This window comes from Branchiostoma belcheri, unplaced genomic scaffold (genome assembly GCF_001625305.1).
Source record: "Branchiostoma belcheri isolate BF01 breed outbred unplaced genomic scaffold, Haploidv18h27 scaffold173, whole genome shotgun sequence".
NCBI classification, from domain to species: domain Eukaryota; kingdom Metazoa; phylum Chordata; class Leptocardii; order Amphioxiformes; family Branchiostomatidae; genus Branchiostoma; species Branchiostoma belcheri.
The window spans coordinates 1,194-13,669 of record NW_017803191.1 but is presented as its reverse complement, the minus strand read 5'-3'; the positions used below and the strand labels follow the sequence as shown (position 1 = coordinate 13,669).

At 38.9% G+C, this 12,476-nt stretch overlaps 2 protein-coding genes across 3 annotated transcripts in view; one reads left to right on the top strand and one right to left on the bottom strand.

Annotated features, from left to right (window-relative positions):
• The window catches only part of LOC109466973 (protein tilB homolog), a 5,624-nt gene extending 4,727 nt beyond the window's left edge, over positions 1-897 (top strand). The window contains exon 9 of the mRNA XM_019764859.1: positions 874-897. Coding sequence (XP_019620418.1) covers positions 874-897 — 24 coding nt within the window. The remainder of the gene's footprint in view (positions 1-873) is intronic.
• LOC109467000 (potassium/sodium hyperpolarization-activated cyclic nucleotide-gated channel 2-like) lies at positions 7-8,260 on the bottom strand. 2 transcript variants are annotated; one of them, XM_019764888.1, is made up of 8 exons: positions 8,083-8,260; positions 7,131-7,349; positions 6,139-6,285; positions 5,788-5,892; positions 5,277-5,415; positions 4,576-4,740; positions 3,584-3,625; positions 7-3,066 (listed from the first exon to the last, which is right to left on the bottom strand). In XM_019764888.1, exons 1-8 carry the CDS (start codon positions 8,257-8,259, stop codon positions 2,873-2,875), a joined length of 1,188 nt encoding a protein of 395 aa, XP_019620447.1. In that variant the 5' UTR covers position 8,260; the 3' UTR covers positions 7-2,872. The 2 variants fall into 2 exon arrangements, with proteins under 2 accessions (XP_019620447.1, XP_019620448.1); XM_019764889.1 differs by lacking the exon at positions 3,584-3,625.
• Positions 8,261-12,476: the final 4,216 nt, after the last annotated feature.

The window sequence follows — 12,476 nt, the reverse complement described above, 5'->3', positions numbered from 1 at the left end:
CTCGAAATATGTTGTGAGACAGAAAGGGTTCATTCATTAACATGCAAAAATTTTAACTGCAAAAATATATCTGTGGACAGTGTATCTGAAAACAAGGCAGTCAGAGAAAACATTCAGCTGGAAGATCTGCTTGGAGATTATGTTTTTCAACTATTTCTCTATTTGCTATCACTAAAGGGTCATCAGGCAAATTTGTAAACTGCAAAACAGGGTAAACCAGTGATTGGCTTGTTCTCTGAGGTGCTTTTGTCATGAATGTTTTTGTCGTGAATGAATGGTTGGCTTTTTTGCCAGCATCAGGCCAGTGAAAAGACAGGAAGCACCTGTCCAGTGTTGTTGTGTAGGCTTCAAATGTCTGACAGTGTTAATGTTGTTACTGGCAATGGTGGTGGCCCAATGGCCCTACTTACCTGTGCTCGTGCATGCCAAAATAACTGTTAGTACCTAGACAGTGACATGTACTTCCAATGAACAAACATCAATGTACATGCTAGAGATATCTCAAGGTAACACTGCAGCCAGCCACTGGTACATTTTGTACATCTACACAACACTGGATAAAATGAAGATGCTTTTAAACACATACCCCAGGCTAATGTGTAACCCTGGGTGTCATCAATGATTCTACAAGAAAGAAAATATACTGAAGATTGGCTGTACAAAAAGAGTTCTTGCATCTAAGTGTTTGTCCAGGCACTATACACAGTGGTCTAAAGAAAGTCTATATCTAGCCTCCAGTCTAGCAATTTGCATATTTTTAGATAGATCTCCGTAGAGGTCAGCTCTTGAATCTGACTACTAATTGCATATTCACAGCAAACACACTCATTAGGACTGTTGACACCTATATGTTCCCCCTGTCCTGCAGGATAGGTTCTGGCACTCACAGCAGATTAGATTAGTGGCACACATTCTTGTGTCTTGTCTCTATACTTCTGATTTGACTATAAATAAATCGTGAAAACCTTTTTCGTGTTCAAATCAGAGATTGTTAAGATTTGTACTTTTGGTTCTTTTGATCTATGAGTCAGCATAGACAGGTTTTCACCTAGATTTTCCATGAAGCCAAAAAAAATCAGTGTTGAATTTGAAGGTAAGGCACAACCACATATATATTCATAACTTTCAGTCTTCGTTGATACATGGTACATGCCAGTTAAAGATAGTCTTTATAACTAGGTGGATTATAGATGTCTGTGTGACTTCCTTCACAAAATGTATTTTTAATGCTGCCTCAAAACATGGTGGAAACTCAATTTGGCTGCTGGCAGGTTTTCAAATCAGATTTGAAATGGGTTAGAGATTAGGGCTGCATACCTAAACGTAGCATCAGGTACTGGAACAGAGTTACATTTGTAAGGTACAGGTCCAGACATGTACCTGAACAGTTAAACAAAACAACCTGCAATCTTTAATAATGACAAATTTTACAGTTAACAGATTGTTTAGTTGGTCTTTTGGTATTCCCATGCAAAGAACCTGCTTTTGCAAAAGGATCTCAAATCAAAGATGGGCTGATGCCCATACAATGTATTCATCTTTTTCCCGTGCTAAATTATATTATTTTGCATCTTTGAGGTGGGTATGTTTTGTGCATATTTTAGTCAAAAAATGATATAATTGAGTATTGAATAATTTTATCTTGGTACATGTACAGTACATTTACAGATTTTCATGGTGTCATACCAGTACCCCATGCCAGTATGCAGCCCTAATAGAGATGCATCTAATCTGCTGTTAATGGGTTACCCATGGCAAGTCCTCTGCACCATTGATATACATGTACATCCTAATATATAGCTTTCCAATATACAGACACATGCTACAGATAACCTTATCACAACCGTTAACAACAAACCAAACAAGTGATATCTGCTGGCGTGTAAGTCCCTGAAACCTTTGATATGCTACAGTAGTTATATATGTTTCCTCTAAATGACTAAGTTCACTAGTTTCACACAGCAATGATCTGGTGTACTCAGTATACTTGTGCCTTTGTTTAACTCTGGACATAAGGACAGAACATAAAGGATAATAACAACACATTGATAGGTAGTGGGCATTCATGATTTTTAACAAAGATACTAGAAAACTCAATCATTTTTGGGGTAATGTAGTTTGTTTCAATCCACATACTCTTGAAAGGTCACTGTTCTGACACCATCTTGTCTTGGCCTGCAGAAGGCATTCATCTGTGACGTCTGACATCATAAAGATGTAAAAATCAAGGCCTTTTTCATGGAGTTTTCAACCTCCTTGTGTATCTACCATCAACTTCTAAACAGTAAAGATAAAACCTCATCCCAGGGAGACTGTATACCTCCTACAAGCATGAAATGTTCTTACTTAATGTGTCTGGATCACAAAAACGCTTTACACTTCTTTACATTACATGTACAGATACATTTTTTAACATTGTATGGTGAATGGCAAACAATTATCCGGAATCATGTGAGGCCTGTACAGAAAAATTACCTCTGAACCAGTGTTTTTTTAACACACATTGCTAGCCACCTGTTACAATGTGTGGAAGAACATTTATTAAAGCTTACTACATGACAAGTATAAACAGATGTACATGTGAATTAAGTCCGGTTAGTTCACACAATCTCTATCCTCTTTTTCTGCTCTCCAACCATCAAACTATGATAATCTTCATGGCCATTAATTTACATGCAACAAAAGGAGACAGACAGTATAGATCTTGTATCTTACATTCAGCATACACTATACACCTTTTTCTAGACAGATTGGACAGCATTTGCTTCGGACATCATCCTACGTTCACAGTGACTGCCAAAGACTAATCCCTGGGATATTATCTATACATCAACATGGCTCTCTAAGATAATTGGCTGCACTCTCAGCTTGGTCAAGATGGTTTGGAGTAGTCGTCTTCGGGGTCGTCAATATCGATCGTCAGGACGTCCCCTGTCGGTATGATGCGGATGCTCTTGTACTTAGGGACCGTGATGACCTCCTTGGGCGGGACGCTGGGGCCGCCGGATCCGCTGGGAGTCGCACACAGACTCAGGTTACTCCGACTCAGTTTGCTGTGAGATTTGCCTGAAGTTTGGAAGAAGGGAAGACAAGTTCATTTCCCACCTAATCTAATATATACAAATCTAATATACATTGGCTTTCTGTTTAAGGCAGCATTTTGCATAATCCTTACAAACAGAATTTTGATGCAGATACAGATCTTTATTATCTTGTTCATTAGACAAAGGCTTGTCGAATACCAAAAAATAGTAAAATTTTGGATTGACATTTAAATTTGTATCCTGTTTATAACAGCAAATAAGGAAGCATGAAAAACTGGTGAAATAAAGATATGGAAGAGTGGAATATATTTTTTGCCTATGACTTAACAAAATGAATTAGATCATTCTAATTATTGGTTATCCATTGCTAAGTTACTCCAGAGATGTTAAGTGTAACCTGCTGTTTTTGGCATTTTATTTGATTACAGGTTTAGCAGCTTCAGTAGCAACAACTAGTGTTGTTTTTGGTAGCGTCCATGGGCGCTGCCATATTGAGTTGCGATGTCACGGGCCGGCATGCTGGGAAATGTGGCACCTACCATACGTGGTTGGGGGTGTTGATATTTTCTTATTCCTTTGTGCTGCATGGCAGGAACGTTGTACTTGTGATGAATGTAATATTGATTTAAGAAAAATGGAGCATGAATAGATGAAGCTAATGAGACCCTAATTTGCATAATCAATTAGGCTTTAATACTTAAAGTTTGTATTAAAGTGTTTTCAAAGGGATTTTAATGTGCTATCTTTAAGGGAAAGCAGTCTGCAATAATCATAGATTATGCAAATTTAGGACTTATTTGCACAACTAGTAAGAAACTTTAGCTATAAGATTAATATTCAAGTTTGTTTATGAGAGGGAAAAGTTACTGTAATTAATAGGGAAGAATTATGTAAGAGGGTATGAACATTGGACTTGTGCAAAATTATAGATTTACAGAGCATTCTGCTTGTTTTTCTTTTAAGTTAGAAGGTTAACAATTTAATGCAAAACCTGTGTGAATTTGCTCTAAATATTGACCACAGTTAGTACATCTTTTCAAGTGTATTTGTTACAGACTTGGCAGTCATGTTAATGTGAATATTTAGTACTTCACAACATGCCTGAATACTCATCTGAGCATGCAGATTTGATAAGATAGGAGTGAGTGAGACTGAAAAAGAAAGATGCCTAGATCTTCAAAATGGAGACCATAAACATAGCAAGAATTGAAGCAACAAAACATTTCAGCCAAAAAGTTTCCTGTATTATATTCAGTGCAGAAAATGACACTGCAGCAACTACATTCAATATTAGTACTTCACTAGTCTCACAACTACAGCTACCTCTTTAGTTTCACTCCTACACTCAAGGTATCACCGGAGAGGAACAAAATTTATTGCATTTTTCTTTGCTGTAAAAATCAGGAAAAAATCAATGTGTGCACATGTGTGCAGATGTCATCCATAACATTTACATGCTGTGGCCTAACTCATGTTTTTTAAAGCTATATACATTTGAACAGCTACAGAGTGTAAGAAACTTTCCCCATACCTATTCTGCTGAGTCTCTCCTGTGCCACCTCCTCCATGTGCTCACGCATTTTGGGGTATTCTCGCAACACTTCGTTGAAATGGTCGACGTGGAGTGAGAACAGGTTGCAGTAAGTTTCCGCTCGGATGCTGGCCATCCGTCTTTCCCGTGTCAGTAGGCAAATTTCTGCCAAAGTAAGATGTGAGATTTCGCGTCAATATCGATTGCAGGTACACTGACAGGTGTGATGTTATCACAGCTATGCAAGATGACTGTAAATGCATATTACATGTAACTAAAGCTGTTAGTTCTGTTAGTCAATATAATCCTGTTAGTCAATATAATCCTGGTATGGGCTCATGTAAGCCCATTCCTCTGAGGTGCCACCATAGATTAACTGTTGAGCAGTCAAAAATCTCATCAGGAATTCAAACAAATTTCATTTTAAAAAGTGCATTTTGTAAGACTTTTTTTTTAGTTTCACATCAACGATCATATTCAATTTGTCACTAGCACAGCAGCCTTTCAACAACCTCCATCCAGTAGTGGACCTAAGGAAGAGCAGTTTTCAAAAATGCCAGAATGTGTCAAACTAAATATGCATACATTTTTGAATGAAACTATGAATACAAATTTCTGGATATATACCCATAATACACATTTTTAATGGTTACTGTGGCCAGTTTTCTAGGCATTGATTATCACTTCAGGTCTGTTCCTACCTCCGAAGTAAGCGCCGTCCTGCAATGTGGTAACAACCTCACCGTCAGCTGTTAGCACGTCCACTGTTCCTCCAAGAATGAAATACATCTTATCACCGAAGGTGCCTTCCCGGATGATAAAATCATCAGGTTGAAAGACCTACACATAACAGAGAGACATAATTGTCTTTTGTAAACACTCGCCAAAATCAGTGCAGCAGCATGAAGATGATTCTGTGACTTGAATGCCAGAAAAGTATGATCGTCGTACATACAGAAAAAAATGTTTTTCAAATTTATTGCCAGCACAAATTTATAATTGTATGTAGTCATCTTCGGCGACGAAGGACTACCAAGACATGTAGATAAATAGCACTTAAGTAAACAGACCCCTGCAAATTTCTTATGTGGGATATCTGGTAACTGTTATCATTAATAAAGTTTAACACCATCATAATCATAAGCTTTGGGGATTAACTAACAAGTCATTTAGAAGAAAGTTATTAGTGCTTGCTAATACTGAAATACTAACCTCATACTTCAACTTGGTGACTACATCGGTGACGAACTCTGGGTTAGCATTGGCAAAGAAAGGTACCGCTTTCACAAGGGACCTGCAGTTGTAGTTGATCACTTCCTGCAATTAGGTACAAGACAAGATAATCAAGTTAGTCATAGTTTGATTTGATGAAAGTAATAGGGACTTTTGATGGCAGTATAATTGAGTACCATGTTAGCTTAGTTATTATAATTCAGAGTATGATCCTTGTAATGTATTGTGTCTCTGAGTAGATGGTATGAGACAGATCAAATGTCAAAAACTGTGTTAACCTTTTATTTCATTTCAGTCCTGGGTTTTTAAGTTATGATACAATGGGCTTACCTCTCTGAGCGGTATGGAAAGCTCCTCCAGGATGTTATCCTCGTCAAACACTTTACCCTGGTACCGGTACTCGTAGTAGTCCTGAATCCTTGTGCGCAGGTGAACAGGTAGCTTTCTGTACTGCATATATTCTTCAACTTGCTTGAACTGAAAACAGAATATACAAATGGCATGCATGATGTTTACTCTCAACTGGTCTAGCCCACCAAGCTACTGCTCTGTTTATTCTTAATCAAATACATGACTGTATTGTAAGCAGCCTCTCCAACTCTTTCCTGCCATTGTTACATAATGCAACCCATCACTACAGGGTGTCTGCTACAGCACTAGTTACCATGGCAACAGCCATCAGTTCCAGGTTAATTGTTGACTTTTTGTTTGGAATGAAGGAAGAAGAAGAAGAAACCGAGCAAAAACAATGTTTTTTTTTCTGCGAAGGTAAACATATCAGAAAACAATGTGTGACTCAACAAAGGTGCTTTCAACCTGTCTTGCCTTTCAGGCTGGCTTTAAACTGCAGAGTAAGTGTTTCTTTTAGAAAATAAGATAATGAAAATGCTCAAATTTCCTGGTTTTCAAAGTTTGTCTGAAATTATAACACACAGAGCTGTGCAACTGTGTTCCTGATACTGCACCAGGATTTTCCTATCATTCCATCATTTGATGGCATCTTTTTGATGGTATCAAGGAAAAAGGGTATGGCCCTTCTGTAATCTTGACAGATTGAAGTTGCAATGTACATGTGTAATGTACTGATAGAGATTAGAATTAGGTCAAATCTGAAATTCTAAGGCTTATAGGAAAACCCTGTAATGCACCCCATGTATCACCTTATCTTTGACTACCACACTGCGTGTTCAAGATTGATAGATAGGAGGTGGGAAAAGGAACTCCAATTGTAACTTTGCATTTTGAGTTAGGCAGTTGCTGAGATAGTCTAGAGCCAATCCGGCTGGAAGCAAGATTGGTATTGATTGGTATTGATCTCTGACCTTTTCCTGGTACTGTCTCCGAGACGTGTCCATGGACTGGATCAAGTTCGTGGCGTGGCCGATGAACAGAGCGAAACACGTCGCTCCTGAGATCATGGAGACCATGGTGAGCCACAGGTCTGTGATGCTCTCCGGGGGTCTCTTGCCGTACCCGATGCAGAGCATGTGCGACATGGCTTTGAAAAGGGCCCAGGTGTACTGAGTTGCCCAGTGGGCATCCTGACAAACATGCCAAGATAGCAAATGATTGATACACAGTTGACGGAATCATAGTTAAATTTCATCAAGATATATACTTTGAAATGCACTACAGACAATGTTACCAGGTACTGTATAATACTGCAATTTTCGACCTAAACGACACCCCACGACGTCCAACCCTTGCATGACGGGGAACAACGGACGTTAAGCCGTGCAGTGAGTGAGTGTGAATGAATTTTATAACTTTTACAAAAAAGATAGACTAGCCTTTACATGACATACATGTAGAATAGACATAAAATAGATTTTTTTATTTCACTAATGTCTTGTTATATTAGGTGTTTTCAAAACAATGCACAGAATCTTGGTATGGGTTGGCTCTCTTTGGTACTACACTACAAGCATTGTTTATGGAGTCCTAGGAAGCCCTTGAAGTGGCGGTATAATATAGCATTTCTTTCCTCCTTTGGTGGCTGATTTCATGAAACAATAACCCTAACCCTTAGGTAAATCAATTTTTTGACGTACTTTTATATTCACAGTTTTCATGGTCACATCTTTACCTCGAACTTATGATTGCCATGAACAAATAATTCATCGACTTTTTTATGCTGCACCTGCTACCACTGCGAACATATAGTTCCACAAACAAATCCATTTTTCTCAGACCGCGCACTTTTGCTACCACCAACATTAAGTGATTTACAGTATCAGTTAACATTCAAAAATATGCCCCAGCATCTGAGCTCACCTTCAGTTCGTTCTTGGTGACCCAACAATCCTCGGGGAAGTCCTGCAGCATGGGTACGAGGAACTGGAGACACCCGTTCCAGTGCCCAATCAGCAGCATCATGCAAATCAGGTTGAAGATGCGAATCACGGCACTTGCAAAGTTGAAGATCTGCATGAAATACATTTGAAGCTGCATTGACATGATTTTGTTTAAAACAAGGTGTTACCAGTATGTTGTTTCATGGCATTGTGTGTTATGGCAGGTCTTGTAACTTGTTATTATTTTATACTCATATTAGCAAAAAGTTCCAATTGTATTTCAACATAAGTCTAATCAAAATCAATCTATTCTGTGGATACTGTTTTGATTGGTTTCAAAAGTTGCAAAATCTAATAAATTATATACTTTCCTCATAACTGGCATCTTTTTATAATCTGTTATCAAAGATTAACAGGAAATGGCCCCAATCATAAATATACGTTATTATTGGCTTCCTAAAATTGTCACCCTCAAGTCAAAATATAAGTCAGACTCATTAATCTGCTTTACTCAAAGAAAAATCGAAAAATGCTCCTTGACCTGAATCTAACCATTACAATGGCTTGAGGTGTTGTATATCCATCTATGTCTGAAAGTTTGATAATCTATTTTCAAACCATCGTGCATGAAAGGTCCGGAACAATGCTTATATTGAACCTTTGCCATAGACCCTAGAGCGTATCTTACTGGAAGGCATGCAGTTCAACTGGGTGTGAAGATATGAGGGGAATAGGCTGGATGCTATGTGATGTTGATGATTACTTTTACTGTGATAACCTGCACAACTGCAGATGAAAGTAATGTACAACAGTAGAATGTATAGATAGAAATGTTCTGTATGATAAGTTGGATGTTGTGTGATGTTGTTTGATGAGTCCTTTCACATTATGATAACCCCTGCAACTGAAAAACAAAATCTATGATCAACACTATAGGCAGTACATTTTTCAAATCTTAACCTTCTTTCTGCGGAGTTAGCCTATTGGCACCATATTCAACTGGTTAGGGGCAATGCAGCAGGGAGAAGATAATTAATGCATACACAACAACCTTCCCCCTGAGGGACATTTACTGGAAACTTCGCAGCTATCGATACTGTCCGCTCCTATAAACAAAGTCAGTGGGCACGGCTCCATGCTTACAAGGACAGCCGGAAGGTACAAGATAACACAGGCAGGCAATCATGAATATACTCAGACAGAACTGATTAGGGATGGCGATGGACGGATGCACGGCTGGTATTCAGGAAGGGCAACGGCAAGGTGAGTTGAGGAAAGCTGCAGGGAACGGGGGGATGCAGGTGACCAAATATGGTACAAGACCAGGAAATGAGAGATGGCGGATCTTGGCCCGACTCCAGCGTATCGTACAGGAATGAAGCGAGACAGAATCCAGCATGTGACCGGGGTAGATAAGGTGATTGTAAGGACACACCATTGATAAGGGAGGGCACAATCAACTTAGGAAGGACATGGGTACCATAACTCGGATGTTTAGAGGATTTTGCAAGTGGAACAAGCCAGGTAATTCTTTGAAATATCAATAAAATGGTCACAGACAACCTTTAGATATTGTCTGCAATCGAATAAGCTATAATAAAAAAATTATGTATACTTGTAAGATAAATGAATGTATCTGGTATTATTCTTCCAAGGAAATCTCTCCAAACATATCAAGGGCATTGGAGACTTAAATGATTATGTCTTTGGTTTGTGGGACTCAGTGTCTGAGGAATATTGTAAACACATCTGTGAAGACACCTGCATCTTCCTTTTAGTACTAGGTAAATCACCTCTGAAGTATGAGGCCTGAAATATATGCTCTAGACTCTGCAAAGTGATCAGAACAGTTGGTAGTAGAGGATAATTTAATCAAGATCTGTACTACAGCAGAATGACTGACCATTCTAATTTCTTAAAATCATTCGAAGTACTTGAAACGGCGGCTTTCACCGGTCTTGAGCTGAATGATTTTGCAGCCAGCATGTCAAATATCATGTACAGTAAAACTGTGGCTCTCTTTTTGCCACCCTCATCCGGATGTGTGAGGGCGAGGGAGGAAGGGAGGGAGGAATAATAGATGGCTGTATTAGGACTCAGGAGTATGAAGATAATGGTGAAGAATCTGACTCCGATAGCTTCACCCCTTCCTATGTCGTCAGCCCACAATGTCTTGTGTGGGCTACATCAACAATCTTTTCTTTCGAATCCTCAGGGTATACTACACTTCCGTTTGCCAAGGCCCAAGTGCTAACTTCCCTAACAACCAGGGAAATCCTGTGGGAACAAATTAGTTTAACAAGAGAGCCTCCTTCCGTTATTTTACTGCCCCGGAAAACAGGAAGTGCGCCAACAATTTACCAGCAGCAAGATGTGCCTCATTTGTGTTCAGACAGGTCACTCTCAAGGGGAGTTCTCAATGTTCCCCTGAGGTATTGAACTATTGGGAAGATGGCAGTAAGGCTATAAGAAGGGCATATTTAGCGTGTGTATGTAATGCAAAGTGACGGTTTATAACAGCTGACCAATTTAAATTTTGAAACAAAGTCTGGTGTCGTGACAGGTGTTTCACTCGTTAATCTTTCAGACTACCTAGATGCCTGACCAGTTTAACATCAATTATGGCTGAATTTTTCTGCCTGTAATCCCAATTGGAATAGATTGTTAATCCTGGCATTACATCAAAATTTGCTATGTTTCACCCCCTTTCTACAGTAGACGTCAAAACACATAGCTCTGAAAACAAACAATTTGTGATGCATGTAAAAGTCATGTCTGTCCTTAGTGCTGACACCATTGCTGTGTTAACTCTGTAAAACAGTAGGTGTCAAAACACATAGCTCTGACAGCAAATAGTTTGTGATGCATGGAAAGTCATGTCTGTCCTTGGTGCTGATGGCATTGCTGTGTGAATTCTGCAAGGCTGATATTACATCAATGTAGGTGTAAAAGCACTCAGCCCTCCCAAAACCAACATTAGCTAACAAGGGAAAGTCATCTGTCCATGGTGCTGGTGGTATTGTTGTTTTAACTCTAACAGTTTTAAGGCACATGCAATACGTTCACCTGACAAAAAGACTGTTGTGTGGACAAGGAGTGTGTGGGGAAAGAACTAAAATCACATTTAGATCACATAGATTAACACCCATGCAAACTTTTATAGCACAATATCGGATACACGGAAAGGTCATATCTATCCATGGTGCTGATGGTATTTCAGATTGAAGGCACATGATATGGATTATGGCCACAAAAAGAATGTTGTCTGGGAAAGGGATGGCTTGGGAAAGAACTAAAATCCCATTTATATCACAAACATCTGTTCGTTCAATACGTAATATTGATGCACATTAGCTTGAATCCCATTTTGCTTGGATATGGTAAAAATAGTTTTGATGAACTGGTCAGATCCATGAAAGGTGATGACGTGTATGTACATGTGGGTTCAAAAAAGATAAATGCATGATGTTTAAGCAGATAAAGACAGGAAGGATAGCAATGTAAGATTACAAATCTTGCAGCAAATGGGGGAGTCAGAACACAATCTATCCTCCCAACATCTACTTAGAGAGTAGAAAATACCAGATGATGTGGTCATTTCTTGGGAACCATACAAAAGGAATGACAATTGACTTTTTGGGTACAAGTCCCTTGGAGCACAAATTCCCTTAACAACGCCAATCACATGAATATATCATTAAAAGGTTATTAGTCTGCCTGTGATTTACAGACAACCTTCTTACAATTTTTTGTGCCTGTTTTATGCCCTAATGGTCATCCGTTGGTGTTCTTTAAATGTCATCATGCATTGATTTTCAACACGTTATTTCCATGTAAATATTGATAGTGCTTTCATTCTGCTGACTAATAACACGTTTCAGTCCACAAGAAGATGAACACGTTGAATTGACGTCACAATACTGGAAGAAATTAGACCTTTTTACAAACTACATGTCTTTTTTTCCAACCGCATGGAAAATTGTCTGCACTCGTACTCGTGAGATGACAATGCCTCATTCTACTACAATAAATGTACAAGTTGGTGCAGATGCCAAACCTGTTTCAACAACATCATCTATTTGCCTCATCGCAGGTCAGTCGCCAGCTCATCAAATGCCATCTACAACTACTTTCCATTACCACACGGGTTCTTTATCACAGATAAAGATACCATGTCTTTGTAATGATACAGCAAAGGGCCCTGTGCCCAAGACTGCCACAAATGAGAACCTCATTTTCAGCATCACCGAATGGAAATAAAACCATTAGCAAATGCTAAAAGATGCAGTTTCTTCCATTGACTTCACGCAATAAGAATGACTGGTGATAAAACAGGACATGGTGGGAATGCACAAGTGGGGTTTGGGTGTGGGG